Raw genomic sequence first — 18408 nt, 5'->3', positions numbered from 1 at the left:
GCAACAACAACTTTCCTTTATTTCCTCCCCTTGTAAAGGGAGATTCAAGTTGAGGGGTAATTTTCTTGCCCCCAAGTCCCCAACTACAAAAAGACTGCAGGCACCAAGCCCTAGGCTGGGTAACAGCCTAGGCCTCACAACTTGCCTCCAGCACTGAGCTGCAGTAACTGTATCAGTAAGTCAGCATTAAATCCACCAGAAAAGAACAGCACCACTCAAAGACCAGGGGACCAGATAGCCCTGAAGCTTTCTGGTGGACCACAGGCAGGGTTCTTGGTGATGAAAGTCTCTAGATAACTGGCCACATAAGTTTGGCTACATGGAGCCCACAATGATGAAGGTCATCTCCGTGTATATGGAGGAATGTCAAGGATAAGGCCAGCTCAGTTATCTGAAGAAAACTGTAACAGGCTAGTTTTTCAGAGAAAAGGAACCAAAGTGGTACCCTGGTCACATCAAGACCATGCTCTGCCTTCCTGTGCCTGAGTAGTTGCTGGGTCAGCTGCAGACCAGAGGCAGGCCTCCAAGCAGAGAAAGGGAGACAACAGGGGACTTCTAGGCCACACAAGCTTGTCTTTCAGGAGACTTCCAGGAAGGAAAACTCACTCTCGGGGTCTGTTGACCATGACTTCACCCAGAGCCTCCAACACCTCCCGCTTGTAGTCCTCAAAGTCACCATCGATCTGGCTTACACTCTGCTCCTCCACCACCCACAGCTGGCAGTTGGTTTCGGTGATGAGTCGGGCATCATGGCTGACAACGATCACAGCTTTAAAAAAAGATGTGAGCAGGGAGAGTAGGGACAAAGAAGGCAAAGACAAATGAGAACGTGAAGAACAAATGAGACAAATGAGAACCAGGAAAGGAGGAGGGTGCACCCTGAGCTGACTTACCACCCTTGTATTCATTGATGGCTTCCCCAAGAGCATCAATAGACTCAATGTCCAAGTTATTGGTGGGTTCATCCTATGGAAGAAACATTCCGTGACCAAGTGTTACAATTCTTTTCATTACTGTCACCTTTACCCCCTCCCATAGTCCAGCTCACTCACCAAGATGAGGACATCGGGTTCCCGACAAGCCAGCTCAGCAAACACAACTCGGGCTTTTTGCCCACCTGTAGCAAAGGAAAAAGAGGGCCATCACACTTCACTGCCTTATGTTTCTGAAGATAAACTCTGAAGATGTGTGTGTGCAGAGATTCCCCAAGTCCTAGCTGTTCTCTTCTGACTCTAGGTACAGTCTGGAGGTGTGAAAATTGAGGACACCTTCCCTAGCCCCCTACAGTGGTACCAGAGAGTTTGCAGATCTGGATGGTGTGGGCATGACTCTCAAGGCCAAAGCGGCCTAGGCACTTCCGGGCATCCTGGTAGGGCAGGTTGAAGCCCCGCTGCAGATATTCAGTGGGTGTTTCCTCCATGCGCAGCTGTTCTGCATACTGCTGGTTGAAGAAGCCAATTTTCTGCCCAAGAGAGGAAGGCGGTCTGTAAAAATCATACTTCCTCTATCAGGCTCTTCCTCCCTAATTCCCAAAGCCAACTTACCAACCGGTGGTTCTTTCTCATTTCTCCACGAGTCTGCAAGGAAAAAGCAAGTGGGAAGATAAGGGAATGGAGAGGAAGATGCTGCCCCTCCACATTGTCACCTTTCTTAAGGGGAGACAAATACCAGAATTGGGCTGGGAATCAGTCCATGCAAGAAGGGGAACGCGGATGTCCTCCCTAATGTGACAAAGGCACATCCAGGAAATGACAAGAGTACGGGGCAAAGGGGAGTGAGATGACAATAAAGGAGGGGACACAAAAAGCACAGATTCAGAACCAAGAGGGGACTGACCACAACCAACAAACACCCCCTTCCCACCCAGCAAGATCCACCAATGGCAACTTTTTCAGGGTTCTGCCTCATATGGGAGTTAAGAGACTGTGAGAGGATCTAAGAAAAAACAGCTTGAGGTGTATGAAGAAATGGGCCCTTCTGAACATTTTCCTGGAGGGAGTAAAGATGGTTACAACCAATCAAAAGCACTGTATAGCAGTATGTTGTAAATCCTAAAAACAATTCTAGGAAGTTTATCCTAAAAAAAAAAAACTACAGTCATGAACATGTACAATAATATTTACTGGAGCACTTGGGTGGCTCAGTTGGTTAAACACCTGACTTCGGCTCAGGTCATGATGTCACGATACATGAGTTTGAGTCCCGCATCAGGTGAGCTCAAGCCCCCCTTTGGATGAGCCCCACCTTCTCTCTCCCTCCCTCTGCCAGTGGGATTCTCTTTCTCTTTCACCCTCTCTGCCCCTTGCTCACTTACACCCTCTCAAAAAAAAAAAAAAAAAAAAAAAAAAGTTTACTATAGGATTGACCTTCAGTGAAAAACCAGAAAAAAATCTAAACGACTGTGATCAAAAACTATAAATCCACAAGAAACGAATGTACATAGGTAATTATTGGCATGGAAAAATACTTGATGTGTATTATCTGAGAACTGGCTATGAAACAATTCATCTGAGAACCCACTTTTGTTAAAAAAAAATTATATGCACATTTGCAGAGAAGAAAAAGAGAAAGTAATCCATCTAAATTAATACTGGTTATCTCCAGACTTTTCTGACTCCTGCAATTTCTTTTTTTCTTAAGTTTTTTATTTTTGAGAGAGAGGGAGAGGGCAGAGAGGGAGAGAGAATCCCAAGCAGGTTCCCTGCTGTCAGTACAGAGCCCAACATGGGGCTCAATCCCAGGAACCGTGAGATTATAACCTGAGCGGAGATCAAGAGTCAGAAGCTTAACCGGATGAGTCACCCAGGTGCCCCTGACTCATGCAATTTCTAGTTATTCTATAACCAAAACACACATGGGGGAGTGGTGCCCCCAGTCCAACCCCACTTCTCCTGGCTCTCTCCCCTGATCTACAATGTTCTCCTCTCTAGCACCTCTGAGGAAAAGGAATCATCTACGATGAATTCTGTATTTAAATCTTCAGCACAGAGGGGGCTCCTTGATTCTAGCATTTGGTGAACAGCTGCCTTTTCACACTCGTCATGCTCTCTGGTCCTGGCACCAGGACTTACTGGTGTCAGCTTGCCCGTCAACAACAGAAGCAGGGTGCTCTTCCCCACACCGTTAGGGCCCACGATGCAGACTGCAAGGAGGAAGACAGGTGGTCAAAGAGGTCCTCAGAAACTGTCCCTGTAGCCCTGCTTCACGTCCCCAAGCCACTTGACACCAACTCACTCCTTGAATCCATGTCAATGCCAAAATCCAGGTTCTTAAAGAGTGGTTTCTGCCCCTCATAGCCAAACGTCACACCTGAGAATCAGGAAAAGAAGTGATATACTTTCTTTTCAGAATCACTCTGAAGGTGTCCTAAAGTCCTTTCCTGGCCTTGGAGAAAAGGAATGGATCCCACGCTGGGTGGAAGACATGGGGTGCACACACTTCCGCCCTGCGTTGGTGGGGTCTGCAGCTGCTCACCATGCAGACCCAGCACAGGAGGGCTGAGCGGTGGGGGATTAGGGAAAGTAAAGCGCACAGTGTACTCCTTGGGGCGCTTCAGGAGCTCGGGGGCCTCTTGCGATTCCTCATCTTGGTTTTTCCGCCGGCATTTCTGCTGCTTTCGAGTCAGGGCTTCCTTTGTTTGCTTTTCCTGGAGAGGAAGGGGAAAAGGAGAAATTCACACCCTTCACAGCAGTCCCTGAAATGGAGAGCAGTGTCACAGAGTTCCCTCTTTCTCCATATTGAGAGAAAAGCCCCGCAGGTGCTTACCGCCTGCTTGGTGGACTTGCCACCTGCCTTTAGCTCCTTCAGCTTCTTCTCCTGCTTCTCATACTGCTTCAGCAGTTCTTTCTGCTTCTGCTGATACATCTTCTTGAAGGTCACTGAGGCAGAAAAGGAGGATGGGCAACAACGGTTGTCTTCCTCCCCAGCAGAGGGACAACCAGAACTGGTGAGGACAGAGTTGGGCATCACTGTCTAGACTCTTTTAAGATTTAGCTAATCATTGCATCCCTATGGGTCCTCCCTCCAAGGCCTCGTCTCTTTCCTCCCCCCAACAAATGATCCTTACTGTAATTGCCCCGATAGTAATGGAGCCGCTGGGCATCGAGATGAATAATATCGGTGCAGACATCATCCAGAAAGCCCTGGTCATGGGAAACGATGAGCAATGTCTTCCGCCAGCCCTGGAGGTAGCTGGGTTTTAGAGAAGAGTGTGGACAGGTCACAATGGTCAGTTTAGGGTTAAGTCAGGGAAACAGACTGACAATGAAAACAGGGAGGAAAAGAGAAAGGGGCTGGATAGAGTGCTGTCAAGGACAGAGTGTAAACAGCTAGAGGAGACAAGGACAGAATGACAACCAATGACGCAAAGACTGTAGTCAAAGGTGACGCACTTATTGAGCCAGATGACAGCATTGAGGTCCAGGTGGTTGGTAGGTTCATCTAACATCAGCAGCGTGGGCTCCATGAACAATGCCCTAGAAGGTGGGGCACCAGAATGTAGGGTCAGGGGTAGGAAGATTCTCACTCAGATAACTCCACAGAAACCTCTGGCAGGTGAGACCATGAACACTCCTTCCATATCTCTCCTCAGAGAGCAGGAGATGTTGAAAAGATTATGCCCCCAAGAGGAAAGATCTTGAGTCTGGCAATGCAGACAATACAGGAAGGAGCAGGAAGACTTGAAACTCCCAACTGGCCTTAGAAGAACAGGAAGAAGAGAAAGCCCCGCCTCCTGCCATCCCTGCCCATGCGTGGATTGATGCTGCAAAGGGGAAAGGCAGGGAGGTGGGTGGCCCACCTGGCCAGGGAGACACGCATGCGCCAGCCCCCAGAGAACTTCTGTGTGGGCCGATTCTGCATTTCAGGGTCAAAGCCCAGACCAGCCAGGATCCGCCGGGCTTTGGCCTCTGCAGCTGCTGCCCCAGTCGCCCGCAATTCCTCATATACCTGGAGGAGGGAGAAGAGGACACATGTCCAAAGGTTCCAGGAACCCCCAACTCTTAGCCCATGTCCCCTGCGCCATCTCCTCTACCTTCTCTAGCCTCTCAGCAGCTGCATCATCTCCCTGCTCCAGCTGCCCCTGGAGCCGTCGCTCCTCTTCCAACAGTTTTAATCGCTTGGTGTCGGCCCGAAGAACAGCCTGCACAGCTGGCGTCTCATCTGCTACCACCTCTGGGGGGTCAGGGGAGAAAAGGCCAGTTGCCCTGAGGGCCAAGTCTCCCATTCCTTCTTTTCTTCAGCTCAATTTCAGGTTTGTCTGACCTTGCCCAATTCATTGTACTTATTCCAAAGAAATTTTCTCTAGTCTTTCCTTAGCATCTATCTCCCAGTCCCCAATCTTACTTTAGAACCTTTCCCACTCCATAACCACAATTTCTTCTGTTCTTGGTTGACTCTTCTACCCCCAACTGCCCACCCCTCAGGCCCATCCCACCACTGGCCTCACCCTGCTCACACAGCAGCACGTCAATGTTGGGAGGTATGCTCAAGGCCCGGTTGGCAATGTGCTTGAGGAGAGTAGTCTTGCCCTTGCTGGGGAACGAGAACTATTAAGACCAGGCCATCCCTGAAAAACCTTTTTTTTTCCAGCCCCTTCCCTTTTATAGCTCCAGCCCTTCTCCTCACCCGTTGGGTCCCACTAGCCCATAGCGGCGGCCAGCTACAATGTACAAGTCTGCGTTGACAAATAACTCCTTGCCGTGGGCCGAGATGCTGAACTTCTCCAGCTGCAGTTGTCAGGGAAGCAGTGGCAGAAGAAAGAAAAGCACATGAGAACCCCCCTCTTTCAGACAACTTTCTCCCTGCTGGGAAGCCTCTGACAAAACAGATAGCTCCAGCATGACCCTCTTCACCATGCTGGTCCACTTCCTGTCCACTGCTTTGAAGGGGAGTCTCCCAAATTCTAAATGAGTCCAGCCCATCCCACCCTTCCTGCCCCCCAAGGGTGGACCCCTCTAGTTGTGTTGGTTTTCCTATCTTCTCACTGAAGCTGGCAGAAGTCAAGGTATGGAAAACACCTCCAAGCTTTCTTCCAATATACCACTCATACCTGGCTTCCTCGGCTGCCATGGCCACTCAGGGAAAGGTGGCACTTCCTTGAGCAAACTGGTTGGGAGGGAGCCTCTCAGACCTTACCTTAATGTCAGATGCATTTTCTAACATGGCTTGGCGGGAGGACACCTCTGCTTGGGACACGGAGAAATCATTTTCAGCAGCATTGGCTGCTTTTAATGAAGCCACCTGGCGCTCATACTCCATCTGAGAAAGAAGGAAAACCCACATATGAGGCCACTGTCTGCCAGTTACCCGTCACAACACAGCCACATGTCATCAGACACCAAAAAAAGGTCCACAAAATACATCTGTTTCTTTATTCCAACTGTTGTTCTTGCAGTAACATCAAAAGCTCCCTTTTGCCCCAATTCAGATGTCCCCTACTTTAAAAAAAAAATTTTTTTTTAAAGATTTTATGTAATCTCTACACCCAATGTGGGGCTGGAACTCGATCAAGAGTTGCATGCTCCACCTACTGAGCCAGCCAGGAGTCCAACTGAAATATTAAAAAAGTCAAACACGGGGCGCCTAGGTGGCTCAGTCGGTTGAGTGTCCGACTTCGGTTCAGGTCATGATCTCAGTCTGTGGGTTCGAGCCCCGCGTCGGGCTCTGTGATGACAGCTCAGAGCCTGGAGCCTGCTTTAGATTCTGTGTCTCCCTCTTTCTCTGACCCTCCCCTGTTCATGCTCTCTCTCTGTCTCAAAAATAAGTAAATGTTAAAAAAAATTTTTTTTAAATAAATAAATAAATAAATAAATAAATAAATAAATAAAAAGTCAAACGCTCCTAATTCTGACCGAGATCTTACTTGTTTCTTTAGCTTTTTCTTCTCCTTTTTGCTAAGGTGCACATAAGGATCATCAGCCTTAGACTCCCCTTCTTCTTCCTCCTCTTCTCCTTCTTCCTCTGAACCCTGAGAACGAGATGATGAAAAACAAGAGACCCCTTCTAGAACTCAGATTTCATGTCATTCACCCAGCCCCACAGTTAGCTCATTCCTTTCCCAGAGTCCTGAAATTTCTTGGTGGGTCCTCTCACTCTCTCACACACACTCCTGGGCTCCCTGGAGTCCTTTACCCACTTCTGTGTCAGGAATGACAGAAGACAAATAGTATGAATGTGTATGTACAAAGTATAACAGTTCTACCCACCTACAAACAAAACTGCCCATACCACTGGGGAGGAAATAAATGAAACAGCTTTTACTCATGTATCAAATGAGTATCTGTGGCTTACATGTTAACATGCAAAGAAAACGTCCAGAAACCCTTACAGCACTAAGAAATCTAACAGAATCCAGAATTAGAAAGTTCTAGAGGTGGAGGGACTGCAGAGATCACTAGATCATACAGATAACCGTGCCCTGAGAAGGTGGAAAGGTCACACAGGTGGTGAGTGGCAGAGCCAGAACCCAGATCATCTGAGGCTACCACCAGGGTCCCTTCCTCTCTGAATCAGGAGCTAAATGGATTGCGGGCCAAATCTCACCTGATGCCTATTTTTATACGGCCCAAGCGCTAAGAATGGTTTTACATTTTCAAAGAATTTTTTTAAAAAACAGGAATATGCATCAGAGATTGTATGTGGTCCACAAAACCAAAAATATTTACTATGTGGCCCTTTACAAAAGCCTGCTAATTCCTGCTCTGGGTAGTAATGCCACCCCCAGATCCTGCTCCCCTCCCCCAACCAAGAGCCACAGAAGGCCAGTCCCTCAGCCAATCTTTCTTCCCCCCAACACCAAAATACACACCTCCTCTGCCTTCATGGTCTTCTCCTTCCCTTGTCTGGGAGGCTCCTTTTGTTTTGTTATTTCTTCTTCTTCATCCTCCTCCTCTTCATTGTCCAGAGCAGCAAATTTATTTTGAGGCTAACAGGGAAAAAAAAACAGATCTGATGAAATGTTCTAATTCCTGAGACCCAGCACCTCCTCCTGCCAATACTCCCTCACCTTGGTCTTCCCCTTTAACTTCTCTTCCTTTCCCTTTCTGCCCTTCAGCCCAGGCTGTTGTTCCTCAGATACAGCCTGGAGAACACACACACACACAGAAAATTAATTTGTTAACTTATTTATCAAGCATTTCTAGGGAGTTTAGAACTAGGAGCTAACTATACTGAGTGCTCCTCCGAAAACAAATGAGACCTAGGAAAACCCTAGTTTCTACCTTGAGGTGAAAGAGTGAAAAAATAGTTAGATGATGTCAGCAAAGCTAAGGGAACACGAGTCAGGAAAACGAACATGGGTGGGGTGGCACTAGCACTGGAGGGCTTCCTCGAGAGGGCACATCTTGAGAGGAAATAATGGACTTGAGCGTAGAGAGAGCATTCTAAGGAAAAGGGAAGACACACATAAAGAAAAAAGAAAGGCATTGGGGTGCGTGTCTGGTTCAGCTGGTGGAGTACACGACTCTTGATGTTGGGGTCATGGGTTCAATCAAACTCTATGTTGGGGTAGTGCTTAAAAGGGTGGGGGGGCGGGGAACCTGGCTGGCTCAGTCAGTACAGCATGCAAGTCTTGATCTTGGGGTTAAGTCTGAGCCCCAAGTTGGATGTGAAGATTACTTAAAAAACAAACAAAACCACAAATACTTCAACACAGGCATAAAACTGAACGCCAAGGTGTGAACAGGCTAATTTGAAACATATACACAGAAGAATCCCAAGTAACCCTGCAAAAGGGGTCCGAGTGGAAAAGCAAAAACTTGAGGCCCTTTGTTTTAGATTTTGAGTCTGATCTGGGGAGCCTGGGTGGCTCAGTCAGTTAAACGTCCAGCTTCGGCTTGGGTCATGAGCTCAAAGTTTGTGAATTGAAGCCACACATCAGGCTCTCTGCTGTCACTGCAGAGCTTGCTTTAGATCCTCTGTCCCCCTTTCTCTGCCCCTCCCCTGCTCGCATATGTTCTTTCTCAAATAAACGTTAACAAAAAAAAAAAAAAAAAAAAAAGATGATTTTGATAGTGTGAGACCTACTAAAAGAACTAGTTGTTTTTTTTTTTTTTTAATGTTTATTTTTGAGAAAGAGAGTGTGAGCAAGGGAAGGGCAGAGAGAGGGAGAGAGAGAGACAGACAGACAGACAGAGAATGTGGAGCAGGCTCCAGGCTCCGAGCTGTTAGCACAGAACCTGACACAGGACTTGAACCCACAAACCATGAGATCATGACCTGAGCCAAAGTTGGACTCTCAACTGACCGAGCCACCCAGGCACCCCTAAAAGAACTAGTTTAAAAGCAGGAAAATGGGGAGTGTGGCTTGCTCAGTCAGTGACACATGTGACTCTTGATCTCAGGGTTGTGAGTTCGAGCCCACACTGGGTATAGAGATTACTTAAAATCTTAAAAGAAATTAAAATTAAAAAATTAAAAAAATAAAAGCAGGAAAAAGAGCAGGGGAATTACCACACCATGGCCAGAAGGTGCTACATGGGGTGGGAGTGACCAGCAGAGTGGCCACTTTCACCTTATTAATCCGATTCTTTTCCAACTTGGCAGGCTTGGGAGGATGTTTTTCTTCCTCCTCCTCATCCTCACTTTGATCCTGAATCAGGGCTGCAAAAACATTACCACCCTAGAGAATGAAAGGGCCAGAGAAATCAGTGGGATGGTCAAGTTTGCAGCCCTGGGGTCTCTTGTTTATCACACAGATGGCTTACCTTGGTTTTCTTCCCTCCTCGGGGTACTGGGGCAGGTACTGAAATGACACGACGGTTGGGAAGATGAGGTAGGAAACAATTATAATGTCTGGTTACTCAATCTAATCCAACTCAAAATCAAGAAATGAGGTACTTTATTATTCATGACTCAGGGATTCTGGGAACCCATTTCCCCTCAGGTCATTTACCCTCATCCTCCTCATCACTGGCTGGCACTGAGAGCTTCTTAAGACGCTCCATGAGCTCTTTCTCTTCTCCATCATCGTCCACGTCCTTCTTCCGCCGGCCTTTTCGGGTGTCTCGTTTCTTTTTTTGCTGCTGAAAGGAAAAGAGAGTAACACAACGAAGCCCAGGGCCCTCTCTGCTGCACAGAGAGTTCCCCATTAACCGACTGAACCAATGTGGGCTGGACCCCCTGACACTTGAGAACCTGCTGTTGCTGTTGCGGCTGCTCCTTCTCCTTGAGCACTTTCTCTTCTTCCCCAGCCTGTTTATCTTCTACTGCCAGTTCCTCAAAGAACTGTAAAAGGAGTTAAGAGATAGGTACATGTGGCTCAGAGACCAACCAAGTCCTTCTCTGCCACACACAGGCCCACTGAACCTCCAGTCCACCCTCACCTTGCTTCCTTTCTTGAAAAGATCTTTCCTCCTCCCTTGGACCCCCTGCCTCCTTCACATGGGCTTATTTTGATTGGAAACACCCACTGTCATTTCTCATCCACAACCCTCATTTACTCACCGTCTTTTTGGTCTTTTTGTCCTTCTTTCCTTTCTTCACCACTTTGTCTAGAAGGTTAAGCAGACACTGTGAATGCTTATCTACAAATTCCAAAGCAGCCTGACATCCCCTGCAAAGCTCTCAGTGGCTCCATCCTATTTTACTACTTTCTATCATTCCTTAGGTATTTGCACTGTCCCAACTGTGCCTTGGTCTAGAGTGGCAGTGGAAGGGAGAAGTAGAATTTATAGAGTGAAGACAGAAGTGGGAAGACACAGTACTCAAAGAGGACTCCTACATTTTCTTTTTTTTTTAAGATTTTATTTTTAAGTAATCTCAATACTCAACACGGGGCTCAAGCCCACAACCCAAAGAGTCCCATGCTCCTCCGACTGAGCCAGCCAGGTGCCCCAAAGACTTCTATGTTTTTAGCTGGGCAAAATTAGTTGGGATAGTGGTACCATTTATTAACTCAGGACATACTGGAAGAGAAGGTCCCCTCTAAAAGGACAAAGATAGTATAAATTTGGTTTGCCATATGTAATTTGTGAAAAGCTGCAGACTGTGTAAACGGAGCTGTCTGGTTAATAAATGAACATCTGGGTCTATGCCCCACCTGGTCTGCTCAAATAACATTCTAGCACAAATCACACTGTTATATTTAACTGTTTGTACATTAGTCTTTCAACCCAGAGAGCAACCTGACAGACTGTTTAACTTGCGCTCCCATGGAACAAAGTAGGAAGTCTTATACAAAACCTGACTGACTGAACAAATTCCAGCTCCTCCCCTCTATCCAACCCTGTTTCCCTGAAGGCAGGAGACTATGTCTAACTCCCTCTCTCCCTTCCCCCATGAGAATGGGAGGCAGCCAGCAGCTTTATGATTTCTCTTCCTGTCCGGGCCTACCCACTATCACATTCCCCTTCAAATCATCCTATCCATCCACTGCTTTCCAATTCTATCCAGAAACACTCCTGTAATCATTTAGTTAAAAAAAAAAAAAAAAAATCAGGGGCACCTGGGTGGCTCAGTCAGTTAACCATCCAACTTTTGATTTTGGTTCAGGTCATGATCTCGCGGTTTGAGGGTTTGAGCCCTGCATCGTGTTCTGCCCTGAAAGTGCAGAGTGTGCTTGGGATTTTCTTTCTTTCTCTCTCTGCCCCTCCCCTGCTTTCTCTCTCAAAAATAAATAAAAATTAAAAATATATATATATATCAGTGGCTTTCTGCTACCTACATTAAGTATTTTTCATTAAAAAAAAAGTTTTTAAAATTTATTTAGTGCGAGTGGGGGAGGGGCAGAGAGAGAGGAGAGAGAGGAGAGAGAGAATCCCAAACAGGCTACGTGCTGTAAGCAGAGACTGACATGGGGCTTGAACTCACAAAACCACAAGATCATGCCCTGAGCTGAAACCAAGAATTGGACATTTAACCGACTGAGCCACCCAGCTGCCCCTATTTTTCATTTTTTTTAAAAAGTAGGCTCCTAGGCTCCACACCCAATGTGGGGCTTGAACTCGTGGAGCACCAAGTGTGGAGCCTGCTTGGGATTCTCTCTGCCCCTGCCCCTCCCCCTGCGCCCCCATGCACATGCACCCTCTCTCTCTCACACAAAACATTAAAAAAAAAAGTCACATGCTCTACTGACTAAGTATTTTTAAACTAGAATTCCACATAGTCTGTAGTAACCAATTATTGAGGAAAGTTTTACTGACCACCCATATGCCCAAAACTAGTGTTATCAAAGAACAATCCCTATAACTTAAGACTTTACAAATTAAAAGGGTCCTATTCTATCTTTTCTGCTATATCTCTGTTTTCCTACCCACACCTATGTTCTGGACACTGACCTGTTATTGCCCCCTGATTAAGTCTCAGGCATATGTAGGTCTGTCTTTGCTTAATCTGTATCTTCCAACCAGAACACATTTCATCAAAATTTGATCCCCCATATTGGGTGAATAGTGTCAATGAATTGGAAAGATGTGGAGAAATAATGAAAGGCTTTATATGCTATTCCAGAGAGTTTAATCCTAAAGACATTAGGAGGGAGGACCCACTGCAGTACAGAGGAAGGAATGGCATGATCAGCTCACCTTGACAACACTGAGGAGTGACTCCTCCCAGGTATTAATCTCTCCCCAAGGACTAACACAACGCAACCATCTCTCCCTTCCTTTAATTCTCTTTTGAACTTTAAACCTCACTTTGATCCTCCTAACCATAGAAAGGAAAATCCTATGCACAGGTTCAAGTGCGACAAGGTATGATCACCAAGGAAGAGGAAAAAGCTAAGTACCGCTAAAGCAATGCGCTCCTCCATTGCTCCTCCATCGCTCCTCCCCTAATAGCTCCTCCCCTTCAGCACACAACTTAAGCTAACTTCAAAGCCTAATAGAACACTTCCTTACTATCTCTTCCCCCAATTACTGCTTTCTACTTTGGTCTCCACAGGTTCACACTAGCTCTGCTTCCTCATTTCCCATTCCTTTTTGAGCATACTCCGATCTGATTTGGGTATCATCTCCTAATGACTACTACCTTTGCCAAAGTTGCCACTGTCCCCTTAGTTGCTCAACCCAAAAAGAATTTTTTTAGTCCTGATTTTGCATGACTTCTCTGCAATATTCCATGCTACCACCTCCTCATCCTCTGCTTCCCTCCTGTCATTACTTAATTTCAGGGATCCTGTTGGCTCCTGGTTTGCCTTCAGTTTCTCTGGCTGCTCACCTTTCTCAGTGTCATCTCCCCTACCTCCTTCCTTACCCTCCCTTAATTGTTGAGGATCTTTTGGGTTCCTGTCTTCTTCCTCTTTTGGCTTCAATCTGCATACTCTCTCAGGGGACTCCTCTGAATTCAACATTTCAACAACACTTGCTTGTGTGTTTACTTCTAGCCTAGATCTCTCCCTGCCATCTCCTCTTAGAAGTTCCCCAGGAATCCCCAACTTGACATTCAAAAGCTGACCTTATCTCTTCCCACTCCCAACCCTACAGCCCATTTCTGATCTCAAACAATAGTATACTACCCTTTGAGTTACTTAAGTGAGTGTCATCCTTAATTCTTCTCCCTTCATTCAGTCTGTTCTCAGACCTGCTCAATGCCATGTCCTTAGTAACTCTTTAATATTCACTGCCTTGGCTTACCCTGGTACTGCTTCTCACCTAGATCATTGCCAGCACCTCTTACATGGTAGCCCTGCCTCCAATCTTGACCAATACAAGTCATTCTCCACTGCTCAGTGTTGTCAGGATGAGCTGATCACACTATGCCTTATGCACTTCAATTAGTCTTAATGTCTTCAGAATTAAAGTCTTTGGAATACTGTGTAAAGCGTCCCATTATTTGTCTCCTGCACACCTTTCCAACCCCATTACATTAGTCACCCAATATGGGGAACGGCCAGGCTCACCTACGTCTTTACCTTTGCACAAATTTCTTCCTCTGCTTGGAATGCTCTTCCCCTTGCTAACTCATATTGATTCTTTCAGAATCAACTCAGCTGCTACATATTTCTGGGAGGCTTTGCTGACATTCCTACCCTAGCTGTCTGAGTAGATGCTTCTCCTCTCTTCTCTAGTCTCACAGCATTCTCAAGCACATTCATCACTCTGTCAACCACTTTTGGATTCATGCTGTCCCCTCTACTAAACTGGGTGCCCCTTTGGGGCAAGTCTGATCTTTTATCTCTACATTCTCAGTTTCTCTGCACAGTATCAGGTATACAGCAGGCATCCAAAAATTGCTTGTAAAATGAGTCACTGTGTATCTACTGTAATTATTTTATCTCCCGTTGAAGTGCCTTCAAATTTGGGAGGATGTCTTCATATTTTTTCTCCCTTCCCAAAACACAGTATAGGTGCTGCTTACGTTTAACAAACATTCGCTGCTTTTAAGTAAACCTTAGCCTTCACTGCAACACCTACCAGCTACCCTGCACTCTTGCTCCAGATGAGTCTGATGTGTATTATGAAAGAACCCAGGGAATCATCTCTTCCTCCTGAGAGGGTGTGGGTGGGTGGATGTGTGACGTTTTATGTGTGCGTGAGCGCGCAGTGGGTGGGGTGTCGCCCTGCTTGACAGATTCCCATGGAACGTGGAATACAGCGCGGTGGGGAAGATGTCCAAAAGGGAAGAAAGGAGGACTTTCTCATTTCTACCCATCTCTTCCACGGTACCATACGCATTCCCTCGTTTCTTGCCAAATCCCACTGAAACTCGTGCGTGACCGCCAGGCACCTTCACTCCCACCCCAAACTGGCGTGCTGGGTAAACTCTTTCCGGCCGGCCCCATTACACGCATGTGCAGTAGCCTCCCTCACGGCCCGGTCAGTTTCACAACCCGTGACCCCCCCCTCCTAAAATACGTCCGCTCTCTTCTTCCCTTTTCTATCTCGCTGGTTCCCTGCCTATCAGCCTCACCTGTGGGGCTCGTGCTCTCTCCATCCCCAATCCACTCGGGCTCCGGCGGCTGCTGCTTGGGTCCCTTCGGCATCTTGGTGGCAGTTACAGCTACTCTGGAGACGCCGGGCAGTATTTCCGCTTCCGGCAGCGTGGGGTCCCGAATGGGGCGGGCTCTCCACTTTGGCGCCACGGTCCGGCCCCTGGGCGGTGCACGTGCTCTCCGCGGCGTCATCTCGGGGGCATGCCAGCGGCGATGGGGCGGGGCCGGCGTCTGCTTGGCCCCGCAAAGTCAATAAAGCATTTATGGCTGTGTGCGAATGCTGTGGCAGTGAGTCCGCGACGCTGCGTGAATAGGTACTGAGCACAGTAATTTCGGATTAGTACGAAGGAGCAGAAGCATCCTTCTTTTTGTTTTTGTTTTTTAAGTGGTTAGGAGCAGAAAGACGTAGTCCATCTACTTGGGAAGAGGACGGGTGTTGAGTGTAGGGTTGTAAACTAGGAATTGTAGCCTAACAGAAATAACGGTGTGATAAAGCTTGGGGGCAGTTTGGGGGGCGGAGGGAAGTCACAGTTTTACTGGGATATAATTGGTGTATGATAAACGCACATACAATAAATTGACAGGCAATAAATTGCACTTTGATCAAGGTTTTTACATATATACACCCATTAAACTGCCACCACAATCAAGATTTGAGTTCCTCTTCTTAACCCTACCACTTAATAGGTGTGGGAGCAAGACGCTCCCATAGCTCTTTCAGCTCTCCTTAACCCATTACAATCATGCTCTTGTCCCTACCATTGCTTGAGTCCACTCTTCCCAAGGTCAACAGATAGGGGACCAATTCTCTGTCTTTATCATACTGTGCTAGCAGCATTTGACACAGATGATCATTCCCACCTTCCTTTTTTTTCAGGGACACTGCTCTCTGCAGGTTTCCCTTCCATTTCAGAGGCTGCTCCCCTTCTCTCCTTTCCTGGCTTTTTTTCTTTTTTCTTTTTTTAAATGTTTATTTATTTATTTTGAGAGAGAACGTGCATGAGAGCATGCTCCAGAGGAGCAGAGAGAATCTCAAGCAGGCTCTGCACTGTCAACGCAGAGCCTGACTCAGGCTCAATCTTGTGAATCGTGAGACCATGACCTGAGCCGAAATCAAAAGTTGGACACCTAACCAACCGGCTGAGCCACCCAGGTGCCCCTCTCATGGTTTCCCTTGAAGTCTAAATGTTTTGGGGCACATTCTTTGACATTTTTCTCTATCTAGACTTATCACCTATGTCTCATGACTTTACTACCCATAACTGATGAATATCCCTAAGTGTATCTTATTTTGACCCCAACTTCTGCCCTAAGCTCCAGGCTCACAAATCTAACTGCTTATTGGATATCCTCTCTGAGATCCCTAATAAATATCTCAAATTAGTATATACTAAACCGAGCTCTTGTTTTTACTTGTCAACTCTGTTTCTCTTCCAGGTTTTCCATCAAGAAATCACACCACCTTTCATTTAGTTACTTGGGCCCAAACTTGAAAAGTCATTCTCTTTCTCAATTCCCCCTCATCATACTTCATTTCTTTAAAAAATATATTTATTGGGGTGCCGGGTGGCTCAGTTGGTTAAGCGTCTGACTTTGGCTCAGGTCATGATCTCACTGTTTGTGAGTTCAAGCCCTACATCAGGCTCTGTGCTGACAGCTCAGAGCCTGGAGCCTGCCTCAGATTCTGTGTCTCCTGCTCTCTGCCCCTCCCCCACCAACACTCTATCTTTCAGAAATAAACATTAAAAAAATTTAAATATATATATGTATATATATAGAGAGAGAGAGAGCGCGAGCGAGCGCACACATGGTATATGCCAGGCACTCTTTTAGGCTCCTGGGATCAGTGAATGAAATAAAGATCTCTGCTTACATTTCTAGCAGGGGAGATAATGCTAAGGAAAAAAGAAAATACAGGTCAAGGTAAAAAGTATCAGGAGGGCAGGGGTTATAGTACTAGAATGTTCATGAAGCCTCAGTGAGGTGAAATTCAAGCAAATTCTTGAAGAAGGTGAGATTTTTGGCTGTATGGATTTCCAGGAAAGGAGGCTTGCTGGGAGAAGGTATAGCTAGAGCAATGCTCTATAGCAGAAGTATACTTGACATATATGAGGAGCAAACAGCAAGGAGGCCAGAGTGGCTGGAGCAGTGGGAATGAGAAGTTGTTGGAGAGGCAAACAGAGAAGTAAAGCAGGGTCTGGATTGGGAAGGGTCTTGCGGGTCATCAAGAATTTGGCTTCTTGGAGTGCCTGGGTGGCTCAGTTGGTTAAGTGGTGGACTTCTGCTCGGGTCATGATCTCATGGTCCGTGAATTCGAGCCTCACCCTCACGTTGGGCTCTGTGCTGACAGCTCAGAGCCTGGAGCCTGCTTTGGGTTCTGTGTCTCTGTCTCTCTGCCTCTCCCCTGCTTGCACTCTGTCTCTCTCTCTCTCAAAAATAAATACACTTAAAAAAATTTAAAAAATTTTTTTGCTTTTATTCTTGACTAAAATAGAAAGTCATTACAAGGTTTTGAGCAGAGCAGTGACATGACCTGGCCTACATATTAAAAGGATGACTTTGAAGGTCGAGCTGAGAATAAATTGTTCAACAGTTTATTCTCATAAACTGAGGGTCACAGGGTGGGGAGGAATGGCAGAAGCAGGGTGACATGTTAGGGGGTGTTGGTGACTCAGACCAGGGCAATGGTATTGGAGGTGGAAAAAAGGACTGATTTCTGGATATGTTTGAAAAAGTGCCAGCGGGTTTTGTAATGAGTTGGATTTTGGATGTCAGGTGTGACAATAAATAAATAAGTAAGTAAATAAATAAATAAATAAATAAGACTCCAAGGTTTCTGGACTGAGTAAATAGGAAGGTGGAGTTGCCATCAACTGAGACTTTAAGACATATCCCAAATCTGCCCACCTCTCTCCACCTTTACCCCAGACCAAGCCACCATCTCTTTTCCCTGGACCACCAAAGTGGTCCCTAACTGGTGGCCCTGCTGTCATTCTCATTCTCTAGTCTATCTTCACACCTACATTAGTAGTAGTTTTAAAATGTAAATCAGTTGGGGCACCTGCATGGCTGCAGCTCAGGTCATAATCTCACGGTTCATGAGTTTGAGCCCCATGTCGGGCTCTGTGCTGACAGCTCAGAGCCTGGAGACTGCTTTGGATTCTGTGTCTCCCTGTCTCTCTGCCCCTACCCCACTCTCTCTCCTCTCTCTCTCTCTCAAAAATAAAACGTTAAAAAAAATTAAATGTAAATCAGTTGTGGGGCACCTAGGTGGCTGTTGAGTCAGTTGAGCATCTGACTCTTAAAAAATTTTTTTTTTTATTACATTTCTTTATTTTTGAGAGGCAGAGAAGGACAGAGTGCGAGTGGGGGAGGGACAGAGAGGAAGACACAGAATCCGAAGTAAGCTCTAGGCTCTGAGCTGTCAGCACAGAACCAGATGTGGGGCTCAAACTCTCAAACCGTGAGATCATGACCTGAGCTGAAGCCAGACTCAACCAACTAAGCCACCCAGATGCCCCAAGCATCTGACTCTTGAT

At 46.5% G+C, this 18408-nt stretch overlaps 1 protein-coding gene across 3 annotated transcripts; it reads right to left on the bottom strand.

Moving 5' to 3' along the window:
• ABCF1 (ATP binding cassette subfamily F member 1) lies at window positions 1–14987 on the bottom strand. 3 transcript variants are annotated; one of them, XM_047860094.1, is made up of 25 exons: window positions 14848–14987; window positions 10444–10490; window positions 10135–10224; window positions 9893–10022; window positions 9705–9742; window positions 9512–9619; window positions 8006–8080; window positions 7808–7924; window positions 6863–6967; window positions 6136–6258; window positions 5626–5726; window positions 5447–5532; window positions 5033–5172; window positions 4799–4947; window positions 4392–4475; window positions 4067–4191; window positions 3766–3878; window positions 3475–3646; window positions 3235–3309; window positions 3072–3142; window positions 1545–1577; window positions 1294–1462; window positions 1053–1117; window positions 894–966; window positions 1–769 (listed from the first exon to the last, which is right to left on the bottom strand). In XM_047860094.1, exons 1-25 carry the CDS (start codon window positions 14918–14920, stop codon window positions 603–605), a joined length of 2529 nt encoding a protein of 842 aa, XP_047716050.1. In that variant the 5' UTR covers window positions 14921–14987; the 3' UTR covers window positions 1–602. The 3 variants fall into 3 exon arrangements, with proteins under 3 accessions (XP_047716050.1, XP_047716051.1, XP_047716052.1); XM_047860095.1 differs by having other exon boundaries at window positions 9893–10019; XM_047860096.1 differs by having other exon boundaries at window positions 10444–10509; window positions 14848–14970.
• Between the last annotated feature and the right edge of the window lie 3421 nt (window positions 14988–18408).

The sequence above is a fragment of the Prionailurus viverrinus genome, chromosome B2 (genome assembly GCF_022837055.1).
Source record: "Prionailurus viverrinus isolate Anna chromosome B2, UM_Priviv_1.0, whole genome shotgun sequence".
Lineage (NCBI taxonomy): Eukaryota > Metazoa > Chordata > Mammalia > Carnivora > Felidae > Prionailurus > Prionailurus viverrinus.
Note: the sequence above shows the minus strand (reverse complement) of the source record. Positions and strands in the feature narration are given on the sequence as shown.

What these genes read in the sequence shown, in the direction of transcription:
- ABCF1 (XM_047860094.1), bottom strand. Translation starts at nt 14,920, where the DNA reads ATGCCGAAGGGACCCAAGCAGCAGCCGCCGGAGCCCGAGTGGATTGGG. An exon ending in AAAAGAATCGGATTAATAAG is followed by an intron (nt 8,081 to 9,511) that starts GTGAAAGTGGCC and finishes TGTGTTCTCCAG; the next exon opens with GCTGTATCTGAGGAACAACA. An exon ending in AGAAAAAGCTAAAGAAACAA is followed by an intron (nt 6,259 to 6,862) that starts GTAAGATCTCGG and finishes CTTCTTTCTCAG; the next exon opens with ATGGAGTATGAGCGCCAGGT.